This window comes from Spermophilus citellus, assembly GCF_964194105.1.
Source record: "Spermophilus citellus genome assembly, chromosome: 6".
NCBI lineage: Eukaryota > Metazoa > Chordata > Mammalia > Rodentia > Sciuridae > Spermophilus > Spermophilus citellus.
The window spans coordinates 62075001-62094008 of NC_138187.1; the positions used below are offsets into that span (position 1 = coordinate 62075001).

The 19008-nt window shown below is 45.9% G+C and overlaps 1 protein-coding gene across 5 annotated transcripts in view; it reads right to left on the reverse strand.

Moving 5' to 3' along the window:
- The window catches only part of FRMD4A (FERM domain containing 4A), a 311522-nt gene that overhangs the window by 47684 nt on the left and 244830 nt on the right, over window positions 1-19008 (reverse strand). For 4 of the 5 annotated variants that reach the window (XM_081297994.1, XM_081297993.1, XM_081297992.1 and 1 more), the window contains exons 12-13: window positions 7576-7652; window positions 2564-2702 (exon numbers count right to left, since the gene is read on the reverse strand). In XM_081297994.1, coding sequence (XP_081154120.1) covers window positions 2564-2702; window positions 7576-7652 — 216 coding nt within the window. Of the gene's footprint in view, window positions 1-2563; window positions 2703-7575; window positions 7653-7872; window positions 7891-19008 lie in introns of those variants that run through there. The other variant, XM_081297996.1, reaches the window with a different exon arrangement.

Here is a 19008-nt window from a genome sequence, read left to right on the forward strand (position 1 = left end):
TTTTAGAGAATTTAAACTTGACACACGCATTGGCCAGGAGAATAGTATGTTAGCTTAATAATGATGTTAACAAGAGACAGCACATACTTCCTGAAGCCATTTCACCAACATTGTGTCATTTGACCAATTACTAATTTAGGTCAGGAATTTCCTTTTCTGTTCTCTAATTGGGGAGAGCAAAGCGCATGTGATGAAAGACCAGTCCAAGGTCACGGTTCTGAAAAACAGAGTTCTCCCACTTCCAAATAGGGGAACTTTCCCTCACCTGTTTCTGGGGTTTGAGGAGTTTGTCCCTAAGGGGAAGTGAAAGGGCTTTGGGACATTTGTGAGTATGTGAGGCTTTCTGGGACAAAATTCTATTCCTCCCGGGGAGTGTGGGCTTTTTCTTCTGTTCCTCGGGGTTACTGAGAAGGTCAGCCAAGTTCTTCCTAATGCTGTGGGCATTTGGTTTTGCCTCTTAAAAGATGCCCTTGTTAGTCAGTGATCTGTGACCATTCTTTCCTGAGGCTCACTCTCTGCATCATGGCTGGCCTGAAACCTGCTGAGCAGCCTTCCCATGTGCAGGGTAGGACCACCTTTGAGAACAGTCACACTGAGGCCACCTGCTGAAGCCATCCAGGAGACTCTATGCAAAAAAGAGGACAGAGAGGGGACCTCAAACAGCCACGATGCACAATCCATTGGGTGAAATGTGCTATTTCTTTTTCCATTTCAAAACTCTAGTACCAGTGTGTGGGTGGTCTGCCCTCGAAAGAAACTGGCAGTGAGGTCCAGGAGACTTGCCCAACCCTCTACTCCTCATCATCCCATGACTGAACAGTACCCATGTTTGAAGGTGTTGCAAGGTGTTGACCTCCAACTTTTGCCACGGGAGAGCAAATCATTGGCATCTGCTGGCCATGTCAATGTGCAGCATGAGTCAAAACCTTTTGGCCCTGTTTCTTTTGATCTAAGTGAGCTTCAAATTCCTGTGTTAAGGCCTGTCAACACCTGGAGAGCTCTGGAAGGCTCATGACTCCTCACTACAAAAATGCTCCTCCCTTGACTCAGTCACCCCAGAAAGTGATCCAAAAATAAAGACTAGGAAGAAGATTTAGACAAGGGAACAGTGCTTTACAAAGGAGAAAGTGAACCTGGACATAGTGGCACATGCCTGCAATCCCAGCGACTTGGGAGGCTGAGGCAGGAGGATCTGAACAAGTTCAAGGACAGCCTCAGAAACACAGAGAGACTCTGTCTCAAAAAAAAAGAGAGGCTGGGGTTGTGGTTCATCAGTAGAGTGCTCGCCTAGCATGTGGGAGGCACTGGGTTTGATCCTCAGCACCATGTAAAAATAAATAAAAAATAAAGGTATTGTGTCCAACTACAACTAAAAAAAAAGAAATTAAAAAAAAGAGAAAGGGCTGGGGCTATGGCTCAGTGGTTAAATGCCTCTGGATTCAGACCCCAGGAACATCAACAAAAAAGGTGGTGTGTGTGTGTGTGTGTGTGTGTGTGCACACGCGTGCGCAAGCGCACGCCTGTGCTATAGGCCCTGATTTAAAACTAAATTAGGACTGAAGGGGTAGCTTCATTTCTTCCTGTACTATCTCTTATCTCCCACTCAATCCCAACTTTCTCCCCCAGGAAACAGAAACCCACAATAAGTGAAAATAGACAAAAGAGAAAGAGCCCCAGCAGGTCCCAATCCAGTGATCAGAGTCCTGCCTCCTCCTGAGAAGTCAGTGGAGAGAAGCCCCCTTGGGTAGTGGAGCCCACTTGCCCAGGGGCTGCGGCTGTTCTTGCTCTGTATGTAAAACACCCCAAGCCACTGGATCCTGGGAAAAGTCCAGGACCCATCTTGGCACGGCCTTTGCCTGAGGGTACCAGAGACCTGATGGAGGATGAGGGAGCAGAGTGTTGATAGAAGCTGTGTGTGAACCAAGGACACGTCATTCTCCCACCCACCAGAAAACACAGCGGCAAGTCTGGGTTGGGGGTGGAGAATCTCCCTGGACAGATGACTGTTTACTAAGCCCGAGGCTCTGGGTCCACCTTAGGGAAACAGACTTGTTGCTGAAGCTTTTTTTTTTTTTTTTTTCACTTTTCCAGTTTTGCATTTTTAAAAATGGAGTTGGCAGTTGGAAAAGCCTGCGGGGGTTTTTCACAGCAATTACTCTAAACAGTTAGATGGTGTCTATTAGTTGAGCACTGTTCCTTTTTTTTTTTTTTTTTTAACTCTTCAAAATATAAAACATGTCACTGTTTAAACACCAAAAAGGGCTGGACTACTTGTTCCTGGGAGAGTCTCCTGAGGTCCAAAAGCACGTTCAGAATTCCTCAGAAGGGCCCTATCTGGCTCTAGTGGCTCTTGAGCAGTTGATGGTGGCTGGGCCTCTCTTAACCAAACTGCATAGTCTTAAAGAACTAGTCTCATTCCTCCCACCTGTAGCCCTGAGAGGCAAGTCCACACCTGTGTGAGTCTTGGACCAAGGACACCGGTCCTCCCCCACTCATCCATTCCCATCTCTAAACTGCTGCCTCGAGGCCAGCTCATGGCTTGGTGAAAGGCCTGGTCACTTACCTTACTCTGCTTTCTGTCCAGATAGAACTGGTGTTGGCTAATAGCCATAGCCCAAATGGACTTGATTAATGCTGGACACGCATACCAGGTGTGCACTGCAATGCCACTGTGCCCAAATGTCCTCCTTGTCACCGAAGCCCTGGGAAAGCAAGAATCACAAGTTCAACCTTGTTTATGAGGAGAGAAGCCATTTATCAATCAACGGCTTTTAGTAAGAATACATCGGGACCTAAAAACTCTGGCATGAAGATGACAGATGAGCTCACACACAAACATAGGCGTGTGCAGGAACACACACACACACACACACACACACACACACACACAGGCACCCCTGGTTGTAGGTAGGGAAACTGACTCCTCAGGGCTCAGGATTCAGCTAACCTTCTGTCTTGTCAGGGATAAGATGGGTCATTTTAGGTCACTGGATGGTCCTGTCTGATCTTCCCCTCTTGGCACTGGGCCAAGACAAACCTCAGAGACAGGAAAAACCTTCAGTGGTGCTCTTTACTAACCAGGCAATGCTGCCCATGGTGAAGAGGAACACGTTCCTTCCTCATGGCCACAGGCCACAGCACTGGAGGGAAACAGGACTACAGCACTCCTACAGCACTCCAGCTCAAAGCTCCTTGAAAGATCTGGTTATCAATTTCAAATACATCCAGAGAGCAGGAGGCCATAAAGAATCAGGAGAGGAAAGGCAGGGAAGAATGAGCCAGCTGATCCTCCAACCTCCTTGTAAACGAGACAAACCCACATGGAGTACGTATGGTGCAGAGAGGAGGAATCGACCTTAAAAATCAAAATGGGGTTGGGCTGGAGATGTGGCTCAAGTGGTAGCACGCTTGCCTGGCATGCGCAGGTACTGGATTCCATCCTCAGCACCACATAAAAATAAAATAAAGATGTTGTGTCCACTGAAAACTAAAAAATAAATATTAAAAAATTCTCTCTCTCTCTCTCAAAAAATCAAAATGGGAAAGATTAATCTCAATCAACATGGTCTAGAAGGTAATGGAGTTTGGGGAAGAAAAAAGTCACATGGTCATGTTCTCAATGATATTTGCTTTACAAGACAGGCAGATTAAAACAGAACAAGTGAAATTTGAGAACATGTGTTTGAATATACATCCTTATGAGGGGTTTGGGGGGGTGGAATTTAACCTGTACATCAGAAGAAAACCGTCCAAGACTACGATATCTAATTTAGAAGAAATGTGGGGTCATTAGGATTTGAATAGCACTTCCTCCCATGTGGCCAATTTTGCCTGGAAGAAAACTTAAAGCTGCTCCTATCACGTGACTCTGGAGGCTAAAGATTTAACAGTGGGTCTTCTTCATACCAACTTGTAAGGAGAAATTCAAGTCTGGTGGTTAGAAATCTGATTCTAGGCAGGTTTTTCCTCCTTTTGGTTCAAACCAAAGTTAAGGGGGAAAAAAGTTGCCAGAGCATGAAACAGCACACAGTTGAAAGTAACTGAACAGGAGGCAGTGATGGAGGAGAAGGAGACCCCACGGGTCTCTGCAGATTTGAAAAGAAACTGTGACCTGAGCTCCCCGTTTGGCTTCCATGATAATTGCTGAACGGTTACTCCTGAGAGTAAACAAACAACAACAAAGTCAAAGTAGAGAGGAAAAATAACTTGATGGGTATTTTCATCAAGGTAGTAAGAGCTGCTTTTCAGATAAGGTAAAGGAGGAAGAATCCATGCCTCCGTGGAAGCATCTAAATCAGAGTTTTTATCTGGCTCTAACATTAATTTTATCTCCTCTACTCATCTCTCCTCTCAGGCCCTTCCCACCCCACTGACTTTTCTATTTTCCCCAAACCTTAGAACTGAAATAGTATCTGCAAACCTATAGAATGGCAGAAAGAAAGGCAAGTAGGAGGCTGTATGGGGGTTTGCAGTTCACTGCATGTCCTGTGTCCTGAGGGGAAGGACAAACCATGGGATCCCACCTATCCTGATCAACTCAGAAAGTACACCTTGGCCCTGCGTGATGTCCCTGTCGCCCCAGTTTCCCACAAAGGACATCTTTGTTATATGATTTTATCTGGCACTTCCCATCCTATCAACTTGATTCCCACTCCCTTCCTGGCCTGGGGGAGGAGTTGACCCTGAACACCACGATAAGGTGAGGGCATTTTGATGAACCTTCTCTGCTCCAAATAAGCAAGGCAACAAGCAACAGGAGGACATGTCTAACCTAAACTGCTACTTCAGGCTGTGGGGAGGGGACCACCAGCTGAGGCAGAAGGCCTGGCAGCAGCACTGCCTCTGCCCCTGAGGTAGCCAACCCGAAGCAATTCCCTTTCCTTAGGCATCTGGAGAATGGGTCTTTCCAGCTGAAGACAAAATGAGCTTTTACCTCCCTGGGCCTCTTTCCTTGCCTCCCTTGACCATCCTGCTCACTTTTTTAAAATTTTTTTTTATTAATACCAGAGAGTGAACTCAGGGGCACTTGACCACTGAGCCACATCTCCAGCCCTATTTTGTATTTTATTTAGAGACAGAGTCTCACTGAGTTGCTTAGCACCTTGATTTTGCTGAGGCTGGCTTTGAACTGAAGATCATCCTGTCTCAGGCTCCTGAGCCACTGGGATTACAGGCATGTGCCACCATGCCTGGCCATCCTGCTCACTTCTAGAAAAACATAGTGGACTCCGGGCTACTTTTCCAGAGTTCACACTCCAAGCCCAGGCTGCTACCTGTGGGCTCCTTCACCTCCTTCTTCTGTGTACACCAGGCCCTCCCTCTCTCACATCATTTTCTCAGTTGAGGAACATCCATCTGACCCCTTAGCCTCCTATGGGCCCACCTCAGGGCCTCCACATTAGTTACCCTTCCAGGTTCCACTCAGGTCTCCCTCCTTAGGAAGGCTCTCCTGAGCAACTGGGCCCTCATCATCAGCCTCATTCAGCATTTATGTTCTGTGCCATTTGGCACTTGGCACCCCTACTTTGTGTATAATGTAGCAAAAAGAACATGAGCTTTGGCCCCAGACTTCCTGGTTCAAACCCTGCCTGTACCACATAGTAGCTATTTGTAACCTTAGAACTGAAATAGTATCTTAGAACTGAAATTGTAACCAGAGCAAGTCACTTCATTCCTGTGCCTCTCACACAGAACAAGACCAACAATAGGACCTACTTCCTGGGTTGCAGTGAGAGGATGTAGACATGCCATAACCTCCTCACGTGTCCACTCATTCTTCTGCCTGTCCCCACAACTATGCCAGAAGTTATAAGGAAGAGGACCCCATCTCAATGTACATGGGATTGATCCCTTCTGTTGAATAGGCTCAAGATCACTTAATGGTGATATGTGAGGTTTGGACCCTTTCCGATAGCCTTGGACTTTGGAAAGGGGATTTAGTATTATATCACTGATAGGATGATGGATGTAGAGAGAACACGTGCGCCCCCCCTGCAACACACACATGGTTAATGGATTTGTCCAAGATGACCCTGAGTTAGCAGAATTCCCAATAGAACATTGGCATAGAGAATCTGTCACTCTCCTATGCACAGCCCCTTAGATTATCCAATTTTTATTTAATTTTTACTGTCAAGCATCCTTTTTCTGCATCTGACCCATGGTGGCAGAATTCATTTCGCCCTTTTTAACACTTGTTTCCCCTCCTCTCATCTGCCTAGAAATCTGGTCCAATACAGTTCACCTGAAAAAATAATAGCGCGTTTCTTCTTGGCTGGATTCTATTTTTGGTATCCATCGCTCCCTCCTTGGCCTGCACTGATGCATATGTGTGCTCTGCAGAGGAGCGTTTTAGAACATGAAACCAGTCCCAGGACCCTGCGAAATGCTGAACAAGCTGTCCTTCTGCTGATGATAACATCTGACCTGACTGCAGAGACTTGGAAGCTTTCGAAGGGTTTCCAGCTTCTAGAACTGTAGTAACTGTGGGGCAGGGAGAAGCTCTCACCTATGCATGAGGCTGCTTCAAGCAGATTAAATGGCAAAGTGAGCAGTGCATGAGTCCTGATGGCTTATCATGCAGCAGGAACTCAGGCTACTGCACAAGCCTCAGCTCTCTCACTATGGGCATCATCTCAGCGTCCGGAGGGCAGCTTGTCTCCTATGCCAGAAGCCCTGTGCCATCTCCTCTGGAGTCCAGAGCTAGGTGTCAATAGCACCTCAAATCCGCTGAGTGTCTGATCTCTTTCCTACTTTCCCAGGGCTATCTTCTTGTTGTCCATGTTTTCAGACCTGAGTAAAGTGATTTATTCTTATGTGTCAGGCCTGATTCTAGGAAATTCTACTGCTGCTTATGGGCTGCCTACAACTTTAGGACTGCCAGCAGACAAAGAAAAAGCAGAGGGCAGAAGCGCCTTGACCCCTTGTACGCCAGTTCACTGCAGTCCTTACTGGGCCCTTATTGTCTGGCTTCTACTTGGAGCAAGGATCTTTTATCCTGGTGCTCTCTGGGGTACAGTGTGGGGTGGAGGGAGAAATAATTGTATTTCTTTCATATCCGCCCACAATGCTAACATTCTAAAATTATAGCTCCTGGAATAAAACAGTTGAGCACAACTGCTTTAGTGACAGATTCCTTTTGATTGTCCTGCCTGAACCCACTCACTCTCAACTGCTCTGACAAGGGAGCCTTCGGCCTCTTCTCTGGCAAAAGCTTCCTAAAGGGACTTGGGCCACTGCTGGGGTTTAACTCTGTGTTTGTTACAGAGTGCCACAAAGCTTCCCTCCAGCTCTGTGGTGTGCAACACACACACACACACACACACACACACAGACGAGACAGTCTTGAAATTGCTAATTTCACACATTCTCTCACACACACATACACATACTCTCACACATGCGCTTGAACCTACCACATTTACCAATAAAGCTTTCCATTCTGATTTGTACCCTTTCTCCATGATTCACCATCCTCTCCCCCCACCCCAAAATAAACACAAACAATGACAGCCCCAAAATAATAATATAAATAATATTTCAGGCATTCAGCAGAAAAGGGCTTTTCAAGCTTACCTGCGGGGGTCATGAACTTCCACAGAAAACTTCTTTTCTCTGAAATACAGGTTTTCCAATTGCCTCCATTGGAATATCTGGACAGAAAACAGTGTAGTTTAAACTTAGGAGAGCTGCCTTCCCAGCGTTATTGTCCCGTCTTTGCCCGGTTAACTTTCCACAGCTGGCAGTTTCCTTATCAAAGCAGAGACGGTGCAGTTGTTTGTGTTCCTCCGCTGGTGCCTGAAACCACACACACACACACACACACACACACACACACACACACACAGCAGCTCTCCGTTTAAAACCAAGCACCGTGGGTGTGGATTTTCCTGCAGGTTTCTAAACGGGAACAAAACAAGTTCTTTTCCACTTGCTCCCCTTGGGTTCGCCTTTGTTGGATTCTCAAGACAGTTCCCAGCTCTGCAGACTTTTCCCTCCAAAGACGGGGGGGGGGGGGGGGGGGGGGGGAAGGGAGCGCAGAGAGGAGGGAGGGAGAGGAGGCCGAGAGAGCACCGGGCGCTCAGAGGGGAGCGGGAGCCATCTGTGCCTGCAGAGTGCAGTGCCGAGCCGCGCTTCCTCCCCTCAAGTGCTGAAATGGGAAGGCGTTCAAATTCCCAGCCTCCCATCGGGACTCCACTTCCTGCCGGCTAATATGCAAGAGCCTCCGACGCACTCGCAAAGGGCGGAGGCTGCTGGGACCTTAGTTAGGGGCAGGCGACTCCAGATCACAATATGAGACTGTCATGCCCATTCTTTCTCGGTGGCACAAAGAAAAGCAAGAGTTGTATCCCTAGAGGGACACTGCAGCCAGAGCCCTTCCAGCAACAGAAGGAAGCAGAGAGCTCCCCTTAACTAGAAATCTGATGGTAATGCTGGGAAGCAATTAGGGCTGCATGGAATTGCTCTAGGAACCGGGTTCCTTTCACTGGATGAAAATGAAAGTTGCTTCACCCTCTGGGAAATGTCAGGAGGATAAAGTCAAGCGCCCACATGTTTGCATTTATATTGACGGATGTTGTATCCCCTTCCATAAACTTAGGATGTGACTTTATTTTGCTGAAATAGAGCAGAAATCCTGTTCTCATCCTTCCTCTTGGAGATGGCTGATTCTTCCCTGGGATCCCCCTTTTTCTGCCCACTAAGTTGGGACATATGCTTTGAAAGTCTCATTCCAGACCCAGAGTCCTCTGACTGGAGGCTCCTGGCCCATTCTGACTTGCTCTGTTTCCTCCACCTTAAAAGATGTGAAGGCCATTTCTCTGCATCAGATCACCCTGTCAGATCCTGAGTCAGGCTCAGGATGCTAGTGGTCAGTGCTTGGCCAATCAGTTCACCATCCACATAGAGATGAGCTGGTATAAAACCGTTTTCTAGGATGGGTTCATCTTTTATCTTTACAGTCTCCTCTCTGAAATTTTAAAATTATTTTGTCTCTGTAGGTAATAAGATGGGAGACATCAACTGCCTCTCCCTACAGAGCTCCCTCTTCCATGAGCAGCTCAGAGTGCAATGTACTCTGAAACCCAAGGAAACTATACTTTTCTCTCTCTTTAAGGGTCAATTTCAATTCCAAGTGGATGGAGAGACATTTGAAGGAAAGGAGGAGGCTCTAAAGCCATGCTCTGGCTCAGACAGCTTTGTGTTCACCTGCCTTAGCAGTGTCTTTACTATTCAAATATCACATCAAGGGCTCTCCTTGGATGCTTTGCCACTGTGAATCCCTCAATGGAAACACCCAGAGTTCTCTCTGATCCCTGGTTGCTAGGTTTTTATGGAGTTTTCACCCAAATTTCATCATAGTCAAAAAAATAAAATAAAATAAAGCCCAGAACTAATAGGTTCTATGACATTGGCCTTTTCACCTGCAGGTCACACATAGAGTGACAAGGCCAGGCACCAAGGCTTTGGAATTTAACTAAGACATTTGGAATCTGCTCCCATACTTCCAAGTTGCTAGACCTTGGGCAAGTTGTGGCATTTCCTTTAGCCTCAGTTTCCCCATTCATAAAATGGCAAGAAAGGGCCCCCAAGATGGATCTTAGCTGCAGCAGCTCCTTAGCACCGTATTGGCACAAAGTAAGTACTCTCCACACCTGGATCTTGCTGATTCCTAGTTGTTCTCACTTCCCCCCAATACTGGCAAATAAATAACTGCAGGCTTTTAAAAAAATTTCCTAATGAAGCCCCCTGACTTGGGGTTTAAGGGGAATTGTATTATTTGAAAGCTGGAAAATTTTAAGTATAAAGATTTATTTTCTCACCCTATTATCTGTCCTCTTTCCTCTGAAAAAAAGGAGATGGATCATTGATGGCTGATGGTCACTCAGCCCATGCTCTTGTACCCACCTTGACCAGGCAAAGTGGGATCTTGGATGGGACTGGCTTCATGGGTGTGTGACCTGAAGGACCCCCACTCAGAAAGACCCTGTGCTTGGATGAATCCTATGTTGTTGTCATCTTGAAATTCTTAATAAGTTTTCATCAAGGGGCCCTCATTTCCATCTTGCACTGGCCTTGCCAATTATGCAGCTGATCTGGCTCTGGTGCTGGTGCCGGGGTGCTGACAGGCTCTGTCCAGGACTCAGCAGCACAGTTGGGGCGGGGGTAAGGTAGTAGGAGGACCCAGGGAGGCTGGATTCTCCCATCCCCTACAAGGAGAAAAGGTAGCCACACCTGGAGTGATCATATGTGAGAAAACCCCACTTGTGCCTTTTCATTTGAAGCCCCCAGATAAAGAACCCAGAGCAGAATGCTCAGAGGGTTGGTTCCCTGGCAACCCCTCCTTCCCCCACTCCTTGCAAAATAAAACACAGACCATGCCTTTGCTCTAAGTGGTCCCTCATGCTGTTCAGCGTGGAGATCCTCGCATCTGCCAACGGGACCAAACAAAACCATCTGGGCTTGCTGCAGCCCCTCTGTCTGCGGCCACTGTGGCTGCCCCTGGGACAGCTTCTGCCTCTGGCTGCTGTTCTCAGCAGTGAAACCTGGAGTTCTGACTCCCAGGCATGTCTCTAAGATGATGTACTGTCTGTAGAAACAAATGTAACAGGGTGCAGCACAATGGATTTCCCTGCTTTAAGCACTTTATAGATGTGTTTTTTATCTTACAAATGGAATATTGGGAGGGGTAGGTGGAAGTGAGATGAATGAATGACAGGGTAGTTTTTCAGGATGGCATTGTTGCGCTGGGCATGAGAAGGGTGGATGAGGATCCTTTTCTCCTCACTTAGAGGAGGGGGCAGAGATGGGGAGCTGGGCACACTGGTGAGTTGAAGTATGGAGACAGCAGGGATAGAGGGCAGGGATAGCTGCTATTAGAGGCCAGGGGCAGCTGTCACTGGGCTCTTCCTGGGGCCTGGAGTATTTCTGCTCACGTGCCCTGTGCCCATGGTTCGGAGCCCCTGTCTGCTCAACACTCTGCTCTGTGGCTGGCAGAGCAAAAACAATAAGCAAACAAAAGATGCTTGATCCTGTCTCCCTCTTACCGACAAGGAAAGGCGGCTCTGACTGTGCTGGTTCCAGGGCAGCCCCTCATCGTCTGAGCCACTCCAGGGGAGCCTCCTTTTCTTGGCTATCCAAGCAACCATCATATGCCAGCCACCACTTAAAGATGTCGCTGCGCTTTGCAGCTCCACATAAAGACCTATGGGACACTCATAATGATCATCCTTAGGCCTGGGCTAGTTCCCTTAGGATTATGTGTCACTCCTATGCCAGTTATGCCTGTGGAGCTAATTAAAAGCTCAACTGTGTAGTTCTATCAATAATCAAAGGATTTGTTAATTAAAACCTACGAAATCAAGGCCATTCTAATGCCTTCATCTAGGCATCTTTAAAAAAGCTCTGCAGATGTCATTTTTGTTTGTTTGTTTGTTTTTGATCATTTAGGATCCCTGGAGAAGAGTGGCTGGGAAATTTTCTTGGGGAAAATGAGGCCCAGAGAAATGAGGGGAAATAGCCTAGGGCCACACAGCAAGTTAGTGAAGGAACCAGAAATAGAAGTCAAGGGCACCTGGTCCATTACCCCAACCTCTAACTATGTTGCTTTCCCCTTGAGTCCACCAATTAGTGGGAACAGTTCCTAGTCACTAATGGGTGGTTAACTTTACAAGTGGAATGATTTTCACAAATGAGCAACAATGTGTCTGGCAAGGAAGGAGGATGTATAAAACCAAATCGTTTTAGCCCTACACAATGGCTTTGCCTTCTCTTTATACCATAAATGATAACAAGTATTACTTTCTTTTCTTGGAGACCTGACTTCCTCTAATTTCCCACATTGCAATCACCTCACTATTCAGTAGCTTTCGATCAAGGACTAAGAAACAACAATAATCATGATTAAGAACAGCCTCAATGATTTGGGCTTGCATAGAAAAGAAACTTAGAGGAATCATCAGGGAGTTGCTGGGTGTAGTGGCGCACACCTGCAATCCCAGCAACTGAGGAGGCTGAAGCAGGAGGACCTCAAGTTCAAGGCCAGCCTGGGCAACTCAGTGAGACCCTTTGTAACTTAACAAGACCCTGTCACAAAATAAAAAGGACTGGGGATGCTCAGTGGCTTAAAAAAAAGGAAGTGGTTTCACCAAAATAGGGTTTGTCACCATTGTTGAGACCCTGGGCCTAGATGTGGGTTCTTAGTTTCTGACCTCAACATGCTGTGATTCCCAATGTAGTCACAAACCTTCTACTTGGTTTTAATGTACTCATGTATAAAACAGAAGATGAGGGACATTTATCCACAAAGAGCAAACGAGTAGCTAATAATACTGCTTTTGAGCCCTGAGTGCAACAGGGTGTACTATAAATCCTTAATGAGCCAGGGCCTAGGTACTGGTTCCTATTAGCTAGTCTGCTGGATTCGAATTCCCACATCCTGTGTATGGCTGAAGGCTGGGGCAGAGGAAAGGGCCTCGGCTCCACTGGACTTCCTCTGTAGCCAGGGTTTACCGAGCGCTGGGATAGCATGTGGCATGGTGGGCAAGCATTCAGGATGATGTGGAAATATGGGCTTGGGAGGAAGCTCTGTCTGGTGGCTCTTATTCTTGATCAGGACTTCAGGGAGCCTTGTCTTCCTCCGGTTCTGAGGCTGAGTCACCAAGCCTCTTAATGATGTCCCTATGAGTAACTTCCTGCTTCATCCAGAGGGGCCATTATACAGAATCACAGCAGCAATCTGCTCTAACCCCTCCTTTCACAGATGAATCGTCCCCAGTGAGAGGGGTTAAGGGACGGGCAGAGGTTAAATAAGTCATCGATGTTGAGAGGCACATCTTGTGACTTCCCATCCTGGGCTCTTTCTAATACTCCACAAGGGGCTCTGACGATGAATGAGAACAAAGATGTTTCAAGCTCTGGCTAAATAAATTGTCGCTTCTTCAAATGATCAGGATTTGGCAGTCTAAACGAAGCTGCATACTTTCCAAACTCCAGCAAGGAGTCCTCTAATAAGAAGAATCAGACTCCAAGCTCAGGATGAGACATCCAAACTAAAACTCCACTTCCTTCTTTCACTTCTGCCCTTTCTACTTTCTACATGCAGAAAGCCTCTCACAAGCCTCTGGGTTTATTTACACACTCAGCAAATCAAAATGAGTTGCTGTCCATCTGCAGGACAAAAGGAGGAAGCAGCTGAACCTGAGCTGCCTGGAATTTAAGATGTGAGTTGTCACAGAGGCCCCAAGCCTGGGCTAGGAGATTTTTGTCACATGCACCCTGGTAGGGTTCTGCTATGGCGGCACAATCATTTTTAGGGAGCAAAAAAAAAAGCAGGTGTACAAAAGCAGGATGAAGCCATAGGTTGAAACCGTATGTCAGCTTTATATCAGTCCCACAGGCATTCAAAATATTTTACTTTATTTGTTAAGAAAAGAGAAACAAAGCCCTTGGGTATTAGGCATCATCTAATATCCATCCTTTTCTACTGATTTGGTAGCGGGTATCTTCTGTGCACTGGCCTATGCTAATGGGCAGAAATGTGCCCAGCACATGTTTATCAGCTAGCCCTCCACATCCATGGAGTCTGCACCTGACTCAACCAATGAGGGATCAAAAATACCTGGAAAAAGAAAATCCTGTCTGCAACACAATGCAGAAACACATGCAGACTTTTTTTCTCGTCATCATTCCCTAAACACAGTACAATAACTATTTACATCACATTAGATATTATAAGTATCCTAGAGATGACTTAAAGTATACAGGAGGGTACTCACAGGTTCTATGTAAATACCACACTGTTTTGTACTAGAGGCTTGAGCATCGGTGAATTGTGGTATCCAAGTAGGGTCCTAGAGCCAACCCGCACAGGGATAGAGGGATGACTGTTCTTTTAAGGAATTTAGGATCTAGCTGGGAAGACAAGACTTTTACTAAGAATAGAGTGAAGCACGTTCTGGTGGTTACTTCCATGGTAGAGCTGAAAACCATCTCTGGTTTCTGTACCACACCAGCCTTTTAAAACTCTATGGAGATGCTGTGCACCTCATCAAGTTAGGGCTCACGCTTTTGTCCCAAATAATCAGTACTTATGACTGTCACTCATTCTTGAGTGCTTTGCTTCATCATTTTCAAGAGCAAGAACTCCAGCTGGGAGGCCCATGCCTGATGTCCACCCTTATCTTAGCATCCTCGTTTCTAGGACATCAGGGTGCCCAGGTGTTACTAAATCCAAGGATGCCCCATAGCTGTTCTCTTGAATTAAAAAAAATTGAGTATTTTGTTTTAAACTTTTCCTACGTATAAGACTTCATGCAGACTAGTACTGGCTAAAAGCATAGTTTTCAAAGTCATATTTTCTTCCACATATTGGCTGTATATATTTGGCAACTTAATTGCATCTTTAATTTTTTTTTAATGTGGTGCTAAGGATCGAACCCAGGTCTTGCCCGTGCTAGGCAAGCGCGCTACTGCTGATCCACAATCCCAGCCCAATGACTTTAATTTTTTCATGTTCAAAATACTGCTACTGATAACAACACTACTCGTAGGTTGCTATATTAATGAAAAGTGCTTAAAATAGTATCTAGTACACAGTAAGCACTCAATAAAGTTGCTACATTAATGAAAAGTGCTTGAAATGGTATCTAATACACAGTGAGCACTCAATAAATATTAGAAACCACTATGTCCATTCTCCTTCATTGTTTACATGCCAGTATTAGTCTTAATGTAAAACTTCCGAGTACTCTGAGCACCTATCAGTCCAAAGTACAGGTTTGTGTGATTTTCTTTTCTTTGAAAGACGACCAATATGGTGCCAGGGGTGTCTAAAAATATGTTTTCTGTTGGATTTTTTTTTTTTTTTTTTTGATACAAGCCTAAATCTCACCAAGGGTTCTTGATCAGATCATCCCGTTTGAGCTGCAGATTGCTGTATTCTCTTTGGGCTGGTTCATTCTAGTCTTCTCCAGCCAATTCCCACATCTGCAGAAATTGTGATTATAGTTCATTCTGACCACTTTCTGCCTGTGACTTCTAATATCAAAAATGTTTGCCCTGAGAAGCAAGTATCCTGTTATAATAAGCCTTGATATTAACCACAGCAGAATGGCCTATCACCAAAACCAAATTAGGCCTTCCAAACTTTGCAGACCACGAACATGGGTGATTGTGTGTCTCACATTAACCTGTGTGCAAGAGGGCTCCCTGGCATCTCTTTATCTCTTTTCTACAGAGATGGCTCCACACCCAGTAAACAAAACAATGGTTAATATTTCTCCACAGCCAGACCTAATGGAATCAAGATGTTCCCCCAGCCAGTTGCCTCCTCTGTCAGACAACGCGAGCTCCAAATTGATTTGGTTAATCGGGTGACAGATGCCCAGCACACCAGTCCTTGACCCTTTAATGGATGGCCTCTTTTTAACCCATCAAAAACCCTTTTAGCTTCCTTTGGCTTAAGAATCTTTAGAAAGGGAAAAGAGAAAGAGGTTAACGAGTACTTAACAAGTTGATGGAGAAACAGGCCAGTTTATTTCCCCCCATTGGATTAGATTTTCTTTTATTTTTCTCCCCAGAGGGCTTTTCTCTATATTATTTTCTTGTGTGTACTTTGGCTTTTCTTGCAGAAAGACTCTACCATAAGGCTTTGGAGAATGTAAATACTTTAAAGGCAAGCCGAGTTTTTCCTTCCTTATCCTCTGCCTCCTGATGTAATTTCTTGCCCCCCTCCCTCAGAATATGCCTCTGGGGATCAATGAGGGATAATGTCTGAAGGTCAGATGCCCAAGGATATGGAGCATCTGAGCCTAACTTTGGCTTTTCTTGCAATGAGCACTGTGGCCCAGTGGTGTGTAGCCTAACGTCTCTGTCCCTCAGACCTTCCTTGAAAAGGACCTACCTCAATTTTGAATGCCTCAAAGGGTGGAATTAATCTGTTTGAGAAGCACTGGGTGCATCTGGGGAGAAAATCTGGACGGGCCATTTCACCAGTTTTGGAAAAGAGTAGTTTATGGACTACTATAAAGTGTTATTTTTAAAGCAGGGCTTTACTACTTTGGAGGGCAGACTTTGGAGGTGGGGGGAGCTGTAGTTTTCTATTTGGGGGAATTTATCAGTTCTCCCACACCTGGTAACTCTATACAAAGATGTGGTGCATTAGAAACATCCCAGTGCCCTTTGTGGAGGTCATATGACCCTTAGGGAGACAGAGATGGGATGGCAGAGAGTGGGTTGGCCACCAGCTCTCCAGGGAAATTCAGGTATACCCCTCATAACCAAAAGGTGTCAAGCTTTAAACAGATAAAATGACAATACTCTTCCCTGGTGTCATTTATGCAAGAAAAGGAGGAGGGGAGGAGGAGGAGGAAGAGGAAAAGGAGGAAAGAAAAGGAAAGGAAAGAAAAAAAAAAGGCAAATCAGCAAGCACTGCTCAGGAATCATTTTTCAACAGCAGCTTGTTTGTGTGCTCAAATCTCTGGTGCTTCAAGAACCAGCCCTTCCTTCTGGGGAGGGGTAAGGTCACAGTCCTCAGGTTGGTGGGCATAGGAGGGAGGTGCACTGTGTACTCTGAAATATCAGGTGCAAGTTCCAGGATCCCTTAGTTGAAGAGTGAGCCAGGGAGCTAGGCAGGGGACTTGGCAGCCAGCTAGACATTTGCAGCTTGCTTTTCAAACCAGACTCTGCTGGGTATCTCTCTTGGTCCTGCAGGCTGCTCTGCAATTGCGGCTGCAGCCAGCAGGGGGCGAGGTGGTGGGCCTGCCTCCCTTTACTCCCAGCTTTGTGTCCAAGGTTCTGAGTTTGGCTTTCCCCTAAGGCAGACAGAGGCCATTTCTGCACTCTGACCCTTATTGATGTTAGTGCTCTCCCTCTCTGGATCCTCCTTCTGGAATGCCATCTCAGAGAGAAGAGAGGTGAGGGGATATTTTCTAGGGACAAGAACTTCAAGTCTAAATTCCCTGTCTTTCTAGAAGGGCTGGCTCTATTTAAAGCTCTGATTCTCCCCCCAGAATTCTAAAGTTGGCAGGTCAACTGGAGGAACCGTGAATTTGAGGGAGGGAGAGAAGTGACAGCAGAAGAGGAAATTGAAATTTTTTAGCAATCTGCCCTGAACTACTTTCTTTTCACCAGAAGGGTCCCCAGCCCTCCACACTTCCCAATCCCAGTCTGGGCTGGGCTGGTTCTCCCATATATTCATGTGCAGCCCTCTATGACAATGATTATCATCCTGTGTTATGAATGTCTTTTTTACTCAAATATCTTCTCCATCAGACTTAAGGTCTGGGATGTTATTTTTCTAGCCCTGAGCACAATTCTTGAGACATATTAGATACTCAATAACTGCTTGTTGAATGAATGAATGAATGAATAGAAAACTTTATGAGGTAGGTATTATGGCAACCCAAGTTCAGAGAGGTTAAGTTACTTTCTCAACGTCACACAGATGATACAGCATGGGAGCAGGTATTCAAACTCTCTTCTTTCTGCTTGAATTCAGGCTACTTTCCTGAGGTAAGGAATCTCCAGTGATTGAGCCCAGACATTTTGTTAAAAATGCATTTTTTCAACTGTAAGGGATGTAGCAACAGAGAATTGGTGATTGCAGCCAGCCACAGAGGGATTTCTGCCTCAACCAAGAAGCCACAGTCCTCCTTCTGGTAGCTCTATCCGAACTCAACTCTAGTCCAGAGAGAACTGGGGACATCTACAATCCCAGGAGCTTATGGTCTCCAACTAGAATCCTGGAGAGAATTGTCACAACTCATCTTGCCTGGAAACATCTTTCTCTGCTCCAGGCTCTTTGTTAGGGTGGGGGCAGGTTGGAAGCTGTATGGTGCAGTCTACTGACCCCATCAGCAGGTGCTGACTCTTGAGTCCCAGGATCGTAGGCAGAGTTGGGGACAACAGGTTCTGGCTGTGCTGGGGCTTGGTGCTAAACAGGTTTAACAGTTTCAGGAAGGTCAATTCAGCTTGGGTTTCCCCCTTTGAATCATACACAATATGAGAAGAAAAAAAAAAAAAACCAACCTCACATAACTCAGAACTCCCTAAGTACTGTATGGTTCAGCAGAAACAAGCGGCTACGGTCTAAGACAAAGAGGTTACTAGAATTCAACAAGCAGGCTTCCCAACCTAATGCTTCCTGATTCTAAGAAAGAAAAGGAGCCCAGATTAGCTGGAATTGTTCAAGGGTCTGCAGGGCTCCAGCTACATGCTCTGGGTATCTACTTACTATTAGCTCTCAGCTTCCTTTTGGTTCAATGGGCAAAAAAATGAAATCAAAGGAGAGCCCAGATGGGAGCAATTCTTAATGCTTTTCATTTTTTTCATCTACAAAGCGAAGCTGTAGAAAGCTACAGAACCTCTCTGTTCTCCTCCTCGCCCATACAGATGTCTTACTCTTTACGTGGAGGGAGCTCTCACAAACCCTTCCTTACACGAGTTGTCCTATTTATAATTAAATCTGAGGCCACTGGACAAATACATATGGAGAGTCTTCACAATTAGTGGTGGTTGGCAACAGGCTATTAAATATTTTGCCCCCATACTTTAATCCATTCAGCCATTTGTGGAGTGTACGGTGTGTGAGACGCTGAGGGTCCCCCAGGATACGGCAGTGAATAAAACTGCCCTGGACATCTTATGAGGAGAGGGGTAAAGAGATAAATAAGAAATAAATAAGAAAACCAGAGGGAACAGAGAGTCCAAGGGTAACAGGTGGCAAGAACAAATGTAGAACAGGTAAGGTGACTAGGACAGGGTCATTGTTGTTAAGAAGGTAGTCGGGGCGGGTCTCATGAAGATGACATCTGAGTGAATATCAGAAAGAAATCAAGTGCATAACTGTGCAGCTGTATACCACAGCAGGTACAGGGGTCTGGGACGCCATTTGTGTGTGTGTGTGTGTGTGTGTGTGTGTGTGTGTGCGCGCGCGCGCGCATGTTATGTTGGTGCGGAAAAAATGGTGAAGTAACTATCAAAGGATACTAGTATATTACTGTGCCATAA